Source organism: Alligator mississippiensis, chromosome 10 (genome assembly GCF_030867095.1).
Source record: "Alligator mississippiensis isolate rAllMis1 chromosome 10, rAllMis1, whole genome shotgun sequence".
Lineage (NCBI taxonomy): Eukaryota > Metazoa > Chordata > Crocodylia > Alligatoridae > Alligator > Alligator mississippiensis.
In genome coordinates, this window is record NC_081833.1 from 75,314,032 (window position 1) to 75,329,122 (window position 15,091).

The 15,091-nt window shown below is 63.9% G+C and overlaps 1 protein-coding gene across 3 annotated transcripts in view; it reads right to left on the bottom strand.

Annotated features, from left to right (window-relative positions):
- The window catches only part of PIEZO1 (piezo type mechanosensitive ion channel component 1), a 42,966-nt gene extending 28,036 nt beyond the window's left edge, over positions 1–14,930 (bottom strand). For all 3 annotated transcript variants that reach the window (XM_059713950.1, XM_059713949.1, XM_059713948.1), the window contains exons 1-2: positions 14,795–14,930; positions 260–355 (exon numbers count right to left, since the gene is read on the bottom strand). In XM_059713950.1, coding sequence (XP_059569933.1) covers positions 260–355; positions 14,795–14,858 — 160 coding nt within the window. In that variant the 5' untranslated portion in view covers positions 14,859–14,930. The remainder of the gene's footprint in view (positions 1–259; positions 356–14,794) is intronic.
- Between the last annotated feature and the right edge of the window lie 161 nt (positions 14,931–15,091).

Below are 15,091 nucleotides of genomic sequence, written 5' to 3' on the forward strand. Positions count from 1 at the left end.
GGGCTAGAACCCAGGGCCAGGCCTGTGCCTAACCACTGGTCCCCACTGCTCTCATGGGGACTTCAACTGGTCTGCAGCTCACCCCAGACAGGGTGTGCCCCCCGCAGCCCTGCACCAGGCTGGGCTCAGCTCAAGGAATAGCATTCGCCCTGGGCATAGAAAGGGAGCAATGCCGAGCATGTATGCGTCTGGGCAAGGGGCACCTGCTGCAGTCAGGATGCACGGACAGACGGATGGACGGGCCCGGCGCAGGCCTTACCTCGGATGGTGCGCTCGGTGGGTCCCTGGAACCAGGGCAGGAGCAGCAGGTAGAGCAGGTAGACGAGGGACAGGGCGTTGACCCGGAAGAGGCAGGCTGCGGAGAGAAAACCAGGGTGGGTTAGCTGGGGGTGCACGGTGCTGCCCATGCACACGCACCCCCTCAACGGACAGTGGGGCTCAGCGAGCATGGGAGGGGGCAATTTCCTGATGCCACCCCTGCCATCCCCTGATGCCAAGCAGAGGCAGGGCAGTCCCCCTGTGTGCCATAGCCCCTGTACTACAAGCACAGACTCGCCCCAACCTGCTAAGAGGGGAAGCAGCTTGCCCAAAGCCATGGAGGGGGATGAGGGCAGGGCTGAGAACGGGACCCGGTGGAGCCGTCTGCACCGTGGAGCTCAAGAGACCGCATGATGCAGCCATGCTGGAGGCATGGGGCTGCTATACCCCAGTGCCGGCGCTGGCCAGGCACGCCAGGGCACAGCCCTAGGGGCAAGGTCATGGAGTGGCTGGACCGGGGCTGGGGGAGAGAACAGAGCCAGCCCCAGACCCACAGGGAGAAAGGTGCCACAGGGTATCTAGCGGGGGAAAAGCCATCCTGGGACAGTGCCCGGGCCTGTCACAAAGCAGCTGTGCCTAACAGCTGTGCTGGTCTGCGGCCAGGCCTGGCTCCTGCTTTGGGAACTGTCCTGTGCCACCAGTTCCTAGCAGTGCCAGGGCCCACGCGCCCCGCGGGAGTGCCCGCCTGGCTTCCCTGCCCACAGCCCCAGGCCTCCTGCCTCTGTGCTGCACGGACACGTGGACGGAGAGAGGGGAGATGGATGGACAGAGACACAAATGCAGGGCAGGGAGTAGCTAGACCCATTCAACAAGGGAAGACCCCAGCAACCAACCCCACTGCCTGGACTGTCCAGTGCAACTCTGTCTCCCACCGTGCCTGGCGTGCCAGCAATGAGCATGCCAGACCCGTGCCAGGCGGGTTTCACTTCCCTGCCTGCAACAGCTGCTGCAGAGAGACCACGAGGAGGGTCCACGGGAGCGAGAAAGCAGGAGAATTTTGCAATCTCAGTTCTGAGAAACGCCCGAGGCGCCCAGCTTGACCCTTTGCCTGCCAGGGTTTCCTCCTCTGACCAGTCAACGGGCACCCGGGGCAGGAAAAGACACGGGGCAGCCAGCTGCGATAATGCCCCATGCCCCTGCAAAGCCAGGGCAATGCACCTGGCCTGTCCCTACCCTGCCCAACACGGGGTCCTTCCCAACAGGGTCCCCAGCATTGACCTGGTGCAGCAGAGGGGCAGGGAGGTTGCTTGCCTCAGGGCTTCGGCTTATTTTTAGCGAAGGCCAGGGCGATGTGAGCATGGGTTTGTCTCTCCATCCCCCTTGCTGTTTACCAGGCCAGCCAGTTGCCGGCTCAAGGGCAGGGCTGCCGCACCGACACCCCCGCACGTGCCAGCGCTAATTGGGGCAACCACGACAGCAGCCCGGAGCAGCACCGCCGGTTCGACCTGCTGCAAGCGATGCCGGGCCCAGGACACCAGGCGTGTCCGGCTTCCCGCAGGCACATGCCCATGCATGCACACGGAGTGGCGGGACCTGCTTTCTCCAGGGGAGGGAGGAACACGGGAGCCAGCGGCTGACCCGGAAATGCCGGGAACCAGCTCCAACTGGGGCAAAGCATCCCAGGCCCAGAGCAGGGCGGCGAAAACATACACCAACAGGGCCCCACCCAGCGCCACGCGTGCCATGCTGGGGTGGGGGGGAGGGGAATCAAGGCTCCAGGAGGGGGGCACAGAGGACGTGCCAACAGCAGGGCAGGTAGCAAGCAGCAGGCTCAGAGAGGTGGGCATGAAGGGTGGACCTCCAGTGCCCGCCGGGGATGGCATCCAGCATCCAGCTCCCCACCTGTCCTGGGCCCAATCCTGATCCCCAGACCAGGTGGGGGCACACAGGGGTGCTCGGTATCCAGCCTCTCCCCTATAAAGCCTCAGGGGGGCACGTGCCACCCCATCCTGCACTGTCGTCGGGCTGGGAGCATGAGCTAGGGGCTGGCTCAGGCACCCCCCGGGCGCCGGCCACCCCAAAGGGGGTTGGGTGGGGTTGTCCATGGGGTGGGGAGGGCCGGCAGCGTCTGGCTCTCCCCGGCAGCACGAACTCCCTGACTGCATGACTGATGCAAGGCATGAGCTCATGGAGCAAATATGCCTGCCCCAGTGCCAGCAGCGCCGTGGAGGGGAGAGCCCTTCCCTGATGCTGCAAGCAGCTCCGGCTCATGCACACACCCCCACCTCCTCCCACAGATTGGGCACGGCCTCGGCACCCCCACATCCCAGAGCCAGGCAGCCAAGGTATTCTCCCCCGCCTATAGGAACAAGTCCGTCCCAGAGCAAGCTCCCTCATCGCTCCCCAGAGGTGGCTGCATTATGGAGAGGAGGTGACCGGGCTGCTCCAGGCTCTCAGACACGCAGGGCATGCTAGTCCCAGTTTGCAAAGCTCTGGACGGGGATAAATGCATTGCAGCTGGGGGGAGACAGAACTTGTCTGCAATCCCTGCCCCCTCCCAGGACAATGCCGGCTCCGGACAGGATGTGGCTCAATCCAGGACATCCCGGGCAGGGCAGCGCAAGCCTGGCTGGCAAAGGGGAGGCTTCCTGCATGGTCCCAGGGCTTTTAGCAGAGCCAAGAGCAGCTCCCACCCCCCTTGCTAGCAGCTAGGAGGGAGCCCGAGAGCCCCTGCCCCCAGGACCGAGCAGCCAAGGCAGTGACCCCTGCCCTGCACAGGCCCTGGAGGATGTTTATAAAGCAGCCGTGGGGAGCCGAGCCAGCTGGACCCCGGCCAGGCTCATGTCGCCCACCCGCAGCTGAGAGCCCGGGGGGGGGGGGACACAGCACCAGCCACACTCGGGCACCCAGGCCTGCGAGGAAATGCATGCCACGGAGCAAGAGGGGCACCGCCTCCATGCCGGGCAGGGGCTTGGATGAGTCTAGACCAGGTGTCAGAGGTGAGAAGGGCCAGTGAGATGGGGACAAACCAAGGCTTTGGGCAGCCAGAGGCAATGCCATTGCCCTGCAAAGCTGCAGCTGCTCTGAGCAAGCCAGAGGTGCCTGGCGGGGAGGGGAGGGGAGGCAGAGCCCCATCCGTGAGTATCCTCCAGGCAGCACTGTATGGCACCATGGAGGCCAGGAGGGCCCCTGCCTCTTCCTGTGCTCAAGACACCCGGCACGAAGGACCACGGGCTTGTCCCTGCCTGGTCTCTCCCTCCAGCAAGAGAGCCCGCCCTGCCATAGCCCAGAGCGGGACCGGACACCCAGCAAAGGGGTGTCAGACCCCAGCCCACAGCCCCCGCGGTGCCACCCTGTGCTGGATGCTGGCGCCAGTCGAGAACAGGTCACGAATGCAGGGCCAGCCGGGCAGCTGGGCCACGGGCCGCGTGCCAGGCTCTTGCACAGTCCTGCAATTGAACTCCAGAACAAGCTGCGTCACGGGGCATCACATGGGCCGGCCGGCTGGGCCGGGAGGGGGATGCTGCATTGTCAGAAGTGGCGCTGGGAACCGGCCGAGCAAGTTATGGAGCCAGGAGCCTCCAGTGCCTTGAGAAATGGCCCCGGGGGTGGAGCGGGGAGGGGAAGGGGTGTCAGCATTTCTCACTGGCTCCAGATCCAGCCTGGCCCCAGCTGCGAGGGGACAACGGCAAACCTTTGGCTGCCCCCAGGACCCATGCTCCAGCAGGCAGCCACGAGCAGGCATTACACCCCCCTTGCAACCAGCCAGCAAGGAGCAAAGTCCTGCTGGTCACAGTGCCGAGCCGGACTGGTGCTGAGCCCCACGCGGGTGCTGCAGGCTCGGGCAGGTGACGGCCGCACTGATGGTGCAGAGAGCGGGGTCAGGCACAGCGCGGGGCTGCATCCTGGCACGGGGCCCAGCCGTGCCCAGTAAGGGAGCCTGGGGCTGTGGCCTCCTCTCACGTGGCCCCGGGGGATTTGGGAGAACGGCGGGGACTGGCGACATGCAGCTTAACCTGCTGCGGCGGCGCCGAGACGGTGACGAGAGTCCAGGCAGCCCCAGCTGCACCCGGGGGCCAGCCTCACCTCAGGGTGGGGGCACTGGCCAGGCTCTTGGCCCCATGTTGAGGATGGCCGGTCAGCCCTCGCAGCAGCTACCCTGCCAGGACGGTGTCAGCCCTTTCCTGGCAGACAAGGTTCTTTGGGTGAATCTGATAGCTTTTATTAGACCAACTTAAATAGCTGGAAAAATTTTTAAGCGAGCTTTCCGGACATAGGCAGACAAAGAACCTTGTCTGCCTATGTCCTTGGACCAACACGGCTGCAACCTGCACCCTCAGCCCTTTGCTGACCTTGCAGGTACTAGCAAAGCGGCCGGAGCCGGTCAGCAATGTCGCCCTCACTCACAGTCCAGGTAGAGGTCGGACCCCCTGGGTACTGCTCACCCCTGGGGCTGCATGTGCATGGGGACACCCGGAGAAGGCACCCCAGCTCGGGTACAGGAGGGCAGCCAGGCCTGGACGCCTCCAGGGACTGAAACCTGAGCTGGAAACAGGGCTGGCAAGGCGACGGCATCAGTCACCGCCAGCAAGCTGCCCAGAGAGTAGTTCCCAGCTGGAGGCTGGGCTCCGTCCCCCGCTCCAAGAAGCCAGCCCCGCGCTCCGGGAAGGTTCCTGCAGCCGGGTCCAGGGCTCCTGACACCTCTCCTGCCATCTCCTGCATTAACAAGCAGCAGTTTTCATGCATGTATTTCCACAGATCCTCTCCCCCACTTGCCACGTCCTGGGCCTAGATCTGCTCCTGACCACTCCAGCTCCTCTTCCCAACTTGGCCTGGGTTTTCAAGGGAAGGATTTGCAAGACACGTGACATCTCTCCGGAGCCTACAGAGCTGCTTGCAATGCCCTTGCACCCAAGAGACGGATGCTGGCATGCTGGCTCGCTGGAGACAGCACATGCTGCAGCAGACACCACCCTCCCCGCCGGCCCCACACCTCATGAGAGATGCCAGCTAACCGAGGGAGACGTCCTACACACGGAGAGCAGCAGAGCCGGGGTTTCCGTCGCCTGCTGAGTCACATCGAGAGGCTCAGCAGGGAGCGCAGGAAGCAGACAGCCGCTGCGAGAGGTTTCACAACCACAACAGGCTTTGGGTTGGTCTGAAGCGACCCAACTGCCCAGCCAGGGCTCCGGATGCTTATCTAGGGGACAGCCCTGTCTACCGAACTAACCGGTCTCCGGCAGCTCCCTGGCTCTCGGGGGGGGTCTCCCCGCCTGGCGCTGGACTGGCAAGACCCTGCGTCGCTCACGGAGCCGACACCGCAGCAGCCAGAGGTGGTTCTCAACCCAGGCGGGGTGCCTGGGAGCACTTTCAAGCCGGGCTATGCCACGGCAGCACCGCTAGCATGCAAACATGACTCCCACCACAAACCCGGAGATTTCTAACAGGAACCTGGGGTCTGTCCGAGTCCTTTGCACCACAAGCAACTGCTTTTGTGCTTTTCTGGAGGCAAAAAAAAGAAAAGTGAGAACTAAGAGCTGGCACTTTCCAAGGGGTACTTTCTAAGAGTCTACCTAGGGTGCCTCCTGCCTAAACAGGTTGAGAAGCACCAGCTAGCACCATGCCAGCAGCCGGAAGTCTGCAAAGGGGCTCCTCCCTCCCGCTCAGGCAGGATGAGCTCCAGCAAGCAGGACCCAGCATCATTGCGAAGGGTTAATCCCTGGCTGGGGGCTGGCAGCCCCCGGGCGCTTGGATTCCTGAACGACTTTTCTGTGCAAAGCGAGGAATTGATTGAAGCTGGGCGCTGGCTCGGCCAGCCAGAACGCACCTCGCAAGCCTTCCCCGGGGCTGCTGCTGCGTGTTGGGGGTGGGGAGGAGGGGGGGACATCCCCGGTCCCATCAGCAGCTCCACGTGGCCGGACAGTCCCCGCCAGCATGCGGCTGGGCTGAGTCAGCTCGGAGAGGCAGCTGCTGCAAAGCGAAGCCGCAAGACACAAGTGCAGCTCCTCCCCTGGCATTGCCAAGAGGTCGCAACTCCCCGCGCTGGGTGCCACGTGCTGGCAGGGCAAGGAAGACTCGTCTCGGCCTGCCCCAGCCCCACGCTGGCCTCTGCTCTCGAGGCTTTGCATCGTGGCACAGCCACCCCTCTCAACCACAGCGTGCAAACCACGGCGCTCCAGGCTCCCAGCGCAGCAACCCGCTCCCCAAAGGTGCCAGGCTGAGTTTGTAGGACCCAGACCAGGCTGTGCACGGAGCCACGTGCCCATGTACGTGTCCCCAGCACCTCCAATCCATGTCAGGCTATGAGGCTGAGGCTGGGTGCAGTTAACCCAAGCCAGACACGTCTTGGCTTCACACGCGTTTGTGCACAGACCGGCATCGGACAACAGAGACAAGCACGAGCCCGACTCACTCCACTGAGAGACATGGGCAGGAGGCAGCAGGAGTGCTTGGCACACCTGGCAGCCCACCCAGGCCCTGCTGCTCACCTGTGAGTGCAGGGGCGGCTCAAAATGCCCATATCCCAGCCAGCCCCTCCCCATCTCAGAAGAAAACCCCTCTCGCCCAGCAGAGAAGAGACAAGCAGCATCCCTGGTTCCCGCACAGCCCCGTGCAGCCACGTCTGACCCGGTAGAGCTCAGCCCATAGGGCAGCACCCGGCATGGAGCCCAGACTGGCTGCCTGGAGAGCGATCGTGGGGCATCCCGAGAGGGCGGCGGGGGGGACCGTGTCCCCCAGCAGCTGATGGCCTGGGAGGCAGCACCTGCATTGGAGTGGGATGCATGGATGTGGTGGGGTCCTGCTGACATCGGGCACATGGGTGGGCAGGTGGCTCTACCCGGGACATGGGACACGGTGGCACTGGGCCTTCCCAGCCAACTCTGCCCTGGCAGCATGGTCAGGGTCACAGAGAAGCGGGGCTGGAAGGAGCATTGGCCCAGTCCCCATCACCAGCTGGGGCTGCAGCCAAGACCCAGTGCCCCTGGAAGAGGCTTTAACAAAACCCTGATGCATGTAGCAGAGAAAGGAGGGGGAGAGGGGTTCCTCCCAGCCCCACATGGCAGCCAGCAAAGCCCAGTAGCCTGGGAAATCCTCCCAGCAGAGCAGAGGTCGCAGCACTAGCAGCAGCATCTCCCGAGGCACGAACCAGGGGAAGACAAGCACTCTCAGATGCACAAGGGATGTCCCTCCTGCATCGCGCGGGGGGGAGCCCCGGCCAAACAGCAGACCGCAGCCCCCAGAGCCCCTCTGAGCTCTTGTCCCTGCGGTGCAGGCTGGGGCCTGGAGTGGTGCTGAAGCCACGTGGCTTGGCCTGGCTGGACACGTCCCGAATGGGGCAGGTGCTGCACTTGTGAGCGAGCATGAACGCACGAGGCAGGGACAAAATGGGACAGCCGTGCCCTGGCTGTTGCATGGGGTGGGAGCCCTGGCTGCAGCCACGAGCTGGCTTCTGCGGACACTTCCTCAGTGCCCAGAAAGTGCTTGACCCCTCGGACACCGAGGGCAACCAGAGAGCCCCATGGACAAGAGAGCATGGGATAACAGGTTTCTCCGTGGAACAGACCGCATCTCCTGTGGCACGAGCCCCAGGCCGAAGGAGTGAGGGTGGCGAGAGCCCTGGTGCCCAGAGATCACAAAGAAGTGGAGCTAGAAGAAAGCCCCAAAGTCACATTAGTGCAACCCCTGCCTGAGGCAGGATCAGCCCTGTCCAAACCACCCCAGACAAACCCATCATCTATGGGTGCACTGGCCGCAGGGGAGCGGGGCAGGCCACAGCCCTTGGTGGGCCAGAGGCCAGGGCACGCAGCAGAGACGCTCCCCCCAGACAGGCTGGGTCTTATCCCATGCAGCTGCTCCGTCCAAAAGCCCATTCAATCCCCGGCAGGCTCCAGGCCCCGGATGCAGAGACCGGCTCCCTGGCACGCCTGCTTCCCCCCTTCCAGGCACTCAACACCCCAGACGCCCCGGGAGCCGGAGCCGCGCTGGCAGCCGGAGCGTGCTGCAGCGACCGCGGTTCCGGGAGCACTCGCGCCAGCTGCCTCATTGATTAGTGCTGGAGCTGATGCAGTCGGCAGCTCCTCAGAGCCCTGCTCTAGCGGTAATTAACAGTGCTCATTAACCAGGAGGGGTTTCCAGCACACCGGCTTGCAGGGGGGGCAGTCCTCTGCAGGATGGGGGAGCTCCTTGCTAATAGGGTGCAGCCCCATACATCCAACCCCACTGAGCCCGCCCCTGGGGTCCTGGCGGCCGGGTCCGTGGCACTCTAACCATGGCAGCAGAAGGGTGCTGCACTCGATCTACCCAGGATAGCCAGCAGGCAAGGCCCTTTTGGGAGCCTGCAAGTTCCCTCCATGCGCCTGGGCCTTACTTCCAACCCTGCTGACCATGAGGAGGTATGGAGCCAGGCTAGGATACCGGGTTGCAGGGGTATTGCACCTCCTGCCCCTTTGGGGAGAGTTGCACAGGGAGGAAAGCAGGGCACTGCTGCTTGACACCATGACCTGGAGGCTGAACCACATGGCACTGCCAGCTTTGGCGCTGGTGCTGGGATGCAGCACTGCTGTGTCCAGCTGCAAAGGAGCAGGATGCACCCCTCAGAGCTGGGGCCGGGGGCTGGACAGGGCTGTGCTGTCCCCTCCCTTCCTGCATGCGTGCACAGCTGTGCCAACACATGCCAGCTGCCCCCATGAAGTATCACTTGCTGGGGGGGAGGACAGACCGCCCGGCCCCCCTCTCTAGGGGCATCCCAGCCCCACTCCCAGCCAGCGAGATCCCTCCAGCTCTGCAGTGATTTCCTGTTCCTGGAAGCACCGTTTCACCCACTGCATCCTGTTTTCATGGAAAATTCATCCCAGTTGTGCATGGCGCCGAGGCGCATGCATCCGCCAGCGTCCCCAGAGTCCCCACTGGAGGGGAGGGGCTGCGGCTGGGGGCTACCGCTCAGGCCCAGGCTGGCTGCAAGGATTGCAAGCTGGCCGCGCCGTCGGGGGGGGAGTCCACGCGCTGCAGAAGCCAGGGCTGCGCTGCCGGACCCCTCTGCTGCGACCGGCTCTGGCCACTGGCCTGCAGCAGGGAAAGGAGCTCTCAGTACTGTAGCCAGGGACAGGGTGCTGGCTGGGGGAGAGCAGACATCTCAGGCTGAAGCCAGGCCACCGATGCAGCAGGGGCAGCAGGGGCCTGGCATGGCAGAGGAGTGGCACAGCCGGGGCATCTCCCTGGGCATGGGTGGTGCCCATTCTGAAGCCCAGATGTGGCCCCACTCTCCCCAGGCTCCAGCACGCTGCGGGCCAAGATCCCACCTCATTCCCCGCCCTCCAGCCGCTCAAGCCCTTATCTCTGCTCTGCAGCCAGGGATGCGGAAGTGCAGGGGTCCGGCTCCTGGCTGCGCCGTGGGGCAGCGGCATAGCTGGAGCAACGCCGGAACCAGCCCCCCCTTCCTGTCCCACCTGCCCAGCCCTGCGCTCTAACCACACGGCCACACTGCTGCCTGGGGCCCTGCTGGCATGTGTCATACTGCCCTGCTCGCTGGCAGGAGGGGGACACTGATGTGAGCTGGAGGTGGGGCCAGGAGCACGGCATGGGGATTTCCAGCCCTGACCTGCCTGCAACTGTTCAGCCCCAGCCACGAAGCAACCCAGTTCTTCATTTCAGCCCCAGGGAAGGGAGCCCCTGCAGCGAGTGCCAGGCCCAGCCTGCTTCTTCCCGAAAGCTGGGAAGGGAAGACCCCAGCCTCAGACCCCACCTTCACAGCATGGCAGGCGCAGGGCCTGGAGACCCCCAGGGCTGCACCAGCTCAGAGCACTGCCCCGCTCCCTGGAGAGCCAGAAACCCCCGGACAAGACATCTCTCCCCTGGGCCGGTCTTCCCAGGCTGGGCACTTAACCCCCAGGGTGGCTGGGATCGGCGGGCACTGAACAAGCCTGGTCAGCAGCCCGAGGTCCCAGCCCAGCAGGTCCAGGATGAGAGAAAGAGGTCTGATCTGAGATGGGAGTGGGTGCCAAGTCCCGTGGCCTAATCCACGTGCTCACACCAGGGGAGTCTCTCTGTCTCCCCTGTAGTGTTGCCACTTGCAGGGAGGGGATTAAGTTGGCTTAATATAATTGAGTTCCTACTGGGGAACATGGCTAAGGGCGGTGGAGCAGCTACAGACTTGCAAGCCCCACTTCAGCTCCAGGAGCTGGGTGGAGGTGAGCCCCAGGCAGCCCGAAATCCCTCCCAGCCCCCCGCGCGCTGGAGTTTCCCCTCGCAGCAGCTCCATTCCCGAAGCCTCCATCATATTTTCCACTCGCAGCCCTAAATCTGGGCTGCCTGAACAGCAAAGTCAAACACGCCAGGCTTCAACAAACAGCCCGGCTGCAAGTGGCCCCCGGGAGCAGAGCACGGCCCCCGTGTCACACTTCCCTGTGACCGGACCAGGCAACAATGGAAAGCAAATAGAGAGCGGAACGGGTCTGCATCCTGCACGGAGCCTGGGGCGGCACGTGCCCTTCGCAGCCATGAGCTGCGGCCAGGCGATGCCAACGGCCCCTGGCATCGTGCTGCGGAGGGCAGCCTTGACGCGGGCAGGCAGAGCCAGCCAGCGAGTCCAGAAGTGGCCCTGAGACGATGGGCTTTTTATCTCAGCCATCAATAAGCAGCAGGCAGCAGCCCTGCATGGGGCACCGGCACATCTCTAATGACCTCTGCAATGAGAACAGGGCAGGGAGCTCCCCAGCCACCCTCAGTGCCCTTTGGCAGGCCCGGCAGGACAGACACAAGGCAGACGAGCCTGGCGACCTGGCACGGTGGGACCGTTTACATTCCTCCCCGCCCGCCCGCCCACCCACCCGCCTGGAATCTGTTTGCGCAAGCAGCTTTTCCTGAAGGTTGCTCATGAGGTGGTACGGACAGCAGGCTCCCAAACAATGCAACGGGGGGCTGGGCAGAGCGGAGAAGGGAAGCCGTCATCCGCCCAAACAGGGAGAGATGAACCGGGGCGGGAGAACGGGTCAATATTTAGGAGGCGAGGACCTCGAGCCTGACAGGGATGGGCAGATGCAGGGATGCACGCCAGGACAAGGCAGGGGACGGCATGCGTGCTACTGTCAGGGGTCTTGTGCACATGCCGAGAGCACAGGGAGCTTTGTTCCCCTCCTGCCCGGGTCCTCATGGCAGAGAAACTGCTCCTCTCTTTCAGACACTGCTGACATTTCTTTTTATAAATGAGAAAGGAGGAAAAAAAATACACCTGACCACAGGAGGCGGCAGGGCAGCAGCGAAGGAGGATGGAGCATGTATTTAAGGAGGGGAGACAAAAAACATCAGCTCAACTCAGGTGGCTGGTAAACAGCCGCCCGCCCGCCCGCCCGCGCTAAGAATACCTCCTGCTATTCCAGGCTTTGGGCTGGGGGGCCCGGCCTTGACCGAGGCTGCCTGCAGGCAGGGACAGCGTGTCCTTCCCTCACCCCACCGGGAACACACTGCAGCCCCCGACACGAGGCGCCGGAAGCTGGATCCTGGTTTTTGGCCACGGGGCTTTGTACGACGCCTCGGGGATGCCAGGCAGCGGGAGCATGTTGCTGGGGGAGGCCTGTGCTCGTTGACATGCTTCTGCCCTCCTTTGCTGTGCACCACATGCCATCCGGGGGGCAACATGAACACCCAACTCTGAGGTGTTCATGTTGCCCACCCAACTCTGGGGGTAGGAAGGGAAGTGGGGAAGAGGGCAAGGCGTAGGGAGGTCCCTGGCACTGGAGACAGGGCTGGCCAGCCTGGGCGCAGACCCCAGGAAGTGCCCCGCACCTGGGAGCAATGGGGAAATAGGGCCAGAGGCCCAGGGAAGCAGCACAGGAGGGGGAAGGCAGGAGGCTGAGCCTCAGCCTGGGAATCAGGAGTCTTCCAGAGCGGTCCTGCAAGCCTGGCTGCTCTTCGTGACCATATCCCTCCCATGCACGGTGCTGCCTGGACTTGCTGCATGGACGCAAGGGCACTCACCGAGTGAAGCACGCAGGGGCGCTGGGACAGGGCAGGGAAGAACCGGGCAGGCCTCGGCGAAAGAGCCTCCCTAACGAACAAACCACGTCGGGACCGGCATACTGTCTTAACGAGACTCCACAGCATGCAGGCTGTTGCTGTGGCGCCCACAAAACCAGAGCAGCACGGGCACCCTGGCAAGGCAGAGAGTGATGCCAGCTCGCCGAAGCCAGGAGAAAAGGCCAGTGTCCTCAATGGAGGGAGGGGTTTTTCCAGCCCGAGCCACGGCCCCTGCCCTGCAGCATCTCCCTTCCCTGAGCACACAGGTAGGCTTGGACCCAGTGCCTGGCTGCACACTCAGTGCTTCTTACAGGCCGAGCTATAATTAAACCCTTCACATCCTGCACATCAGCCTCTGAGTCACTTCTCAGGAGCCCATGCACATGCTGGAACAAATCGGAAGCTGCCCCGTGCCCGCAGCGAAGAGAGGCCCACGGCACCTCTGCAAATCTCAGCTCATGCTAACAGGTCTTGGTGCATTCAAGGCAGCCCTCTGACCTCATGATGCTGCAGTCATATTTCCTTCCCCCCACCCATGCCACCGGGTCCTGCTACCCCGGCTCAGCAAGCAAGAGAACAGGAGAGTCCCCCCGGGGCTTTTCACGCCTACAGCTCTTCCTTCCCAGCAGCCCGGCCGCCTGGCACTCGGGCGGGGAAGCCGCTGGAAGCTAAACACGTCCTTGGCCGCTGCTGCGCTCCCGAGGGAGCGGTGGAAGCCCTGCCGCTCGGGACCTTTGCTAAAGTAGGCCAGACAAAACACAAGGAAGTTGTTGAGAACGATCCTGCCTCTGCAGGGAGACGGGCCGGCGTGGCCCGAAAGGGCCTTTCATGAGCCCGTGTGTCCCGGCGAGCGGACAGCCTGCGGTCCGCGAACGCACCTCGCTGGGGAGGGCAGGTTGAAAGAGCCGATTCTCTCTGGGAAGGCTGGGGACGCTGGTATTTTCCAGCCTGCTGGCCAAGCGATGGCCGAGGGGGGCGGTGGATCCGTCTCTGGAGGATAATGTTGCTTAAAATGGTCTTAGAGCAGCTCTTTGTGACGGCCTGGATCTAGCCGAGAGCCAGATGTTGCAGCTGGGGGGGGTCTCCCCCTTCGCCCCAGCTCCACGCCTACAGACGACCCAGGATTTACTACTGACTGAAGGCTGGCAGGACGGGAGGGAAAGTCCAGAGCGAGGCAAAGTTGTGCGGCTCCTGGAAAGACAGCTGAGATTTTTTTTCCAGCGGCCGCCCGCCTCTAGCAACCCCAGCGTCTCGCAAGACCCTGGGCACATGGTTGCGAAACAACTCCGGGACGGAGCAGCAGTGCCAGGGGGCAGCTGGAGTTTGCTCTCAAGATATTTGTGAAATCTCGTCTTTGCCGGGAGACAAGCACAGACTTTAGACAGGGAGGCGCAAGCAGGGACGCGTGAGAGCAAAGACGCTCTGCCAGGCAGGTAACACAGCCCTGGAGCCCCGCCCGGCGGCCCCGACGCCTTCTCACTCCTAAGAAACTCTGCAAAAACTTCCCTTAAATAAAGCCTCACCTGTCACCGACACTCCCAGGGTCACGGTTACCTGCGCTGCCCCACAGCACGGCACTAACAGAGCCCGTGGGCTGACACGGGTCAGAGCCAAGTCCTGCCTGGGCCTGGCCCCTCTTTCATAGTTTCATAGTTGGTGGGGGTGGAAGGGAAGGGGTCTTTCTGGAGGGTTGAGGGGGATGGGGTCTTTCTGGAGGGTTGAATATTTCTGGAGGGTCAGGAGGGAAGGGGTCTTTCTGGAGGGTTGAGGGGGAAGGGGTCTTTCTGAAGGGTTGAATCTTTCTGGAGGGTCAGGAGGGAAGGGGTCTATTCTGGAGGGTTGAGAGGGATGGGGTCTTTCTGGAGGGTCGAGGGGGACGGGGTCTTCAGGAGGGTCGAGGGGGACGGGGTCTTCAGGAGGGTCGAGGGGGACGGGGTCTTTCTGGAGGGTTGAGTCTTTCTGGAGGGTCAGGAGGGAAGGGGTCTATTCTGGAGGGTTGAGAGGGATGGGGTCTTTCTGGAGGGTCGAGAGGGACGGGGTCTTCAGGAGGGTCAAGGGGGATGGGGTCTTTCTGGAGGGTCAGGAGGGACAGGGTCTTTCTGGAGGGCATGCAGTAGGGAAGCTCCTTCCATGTGCCAGGCCCTGCCCATGAGCGGGCTGCAAACTCCCAGACTCATCCAGGGAGGACACTCCAGCCCCACTCCCTGCATCCTGGGCCCAGCAAACTCAGCAGCCCTCGCTGGTCTCCGCAAGCCAACAGCGGTGGCTCTGTGCCCACCCACCTTCGGTGCCCAGGGTGCAAGCAAAGTGTCTAGAAAACCTACGCCGACCTCAGCGGCTCGCCACCCACCCAACCCGGGCGCGCAGGGTGCAGGCAAACCCGAAGTGGACATGGGTGGCTCTGTGCCCACGCAAGGCGCGCGGGGTGCAGCGGGGTGCCCCCCGGCTGCGGGATGCGGGCAGGGCGAGCCGTGCCCTAGGCAGCCCTAGGCAGCAGGGCCCCCCGGCCGGGGGCAGGACTCACCGGGCAGCAGCGCGAGCGGCAGCAGCAGCCAGTAGGCGAGTCCGCAGAGCAGCCGCGGCTCCATCCCCGCGCGGCCGCGATCCGCGGGCTGCGGGGCGGGGGCGGCCCCGCTGCGGCTCGGGCCGGCGGGGAGCGGAGCCGAGCCCGAGCCCGGCCCCGGCCCCGGCCCCAGCCCCGGCCCCGGCCCCGCCCGCCGCCGCCTCCGCCAATTCCGCTCGGGAGGAGCAATGGGAGCCGCGCCGGGCATCGCGTAACCCGAGCGGCCGCCGCGGAAAGTCTGATGCGGGGCAGGGGCGG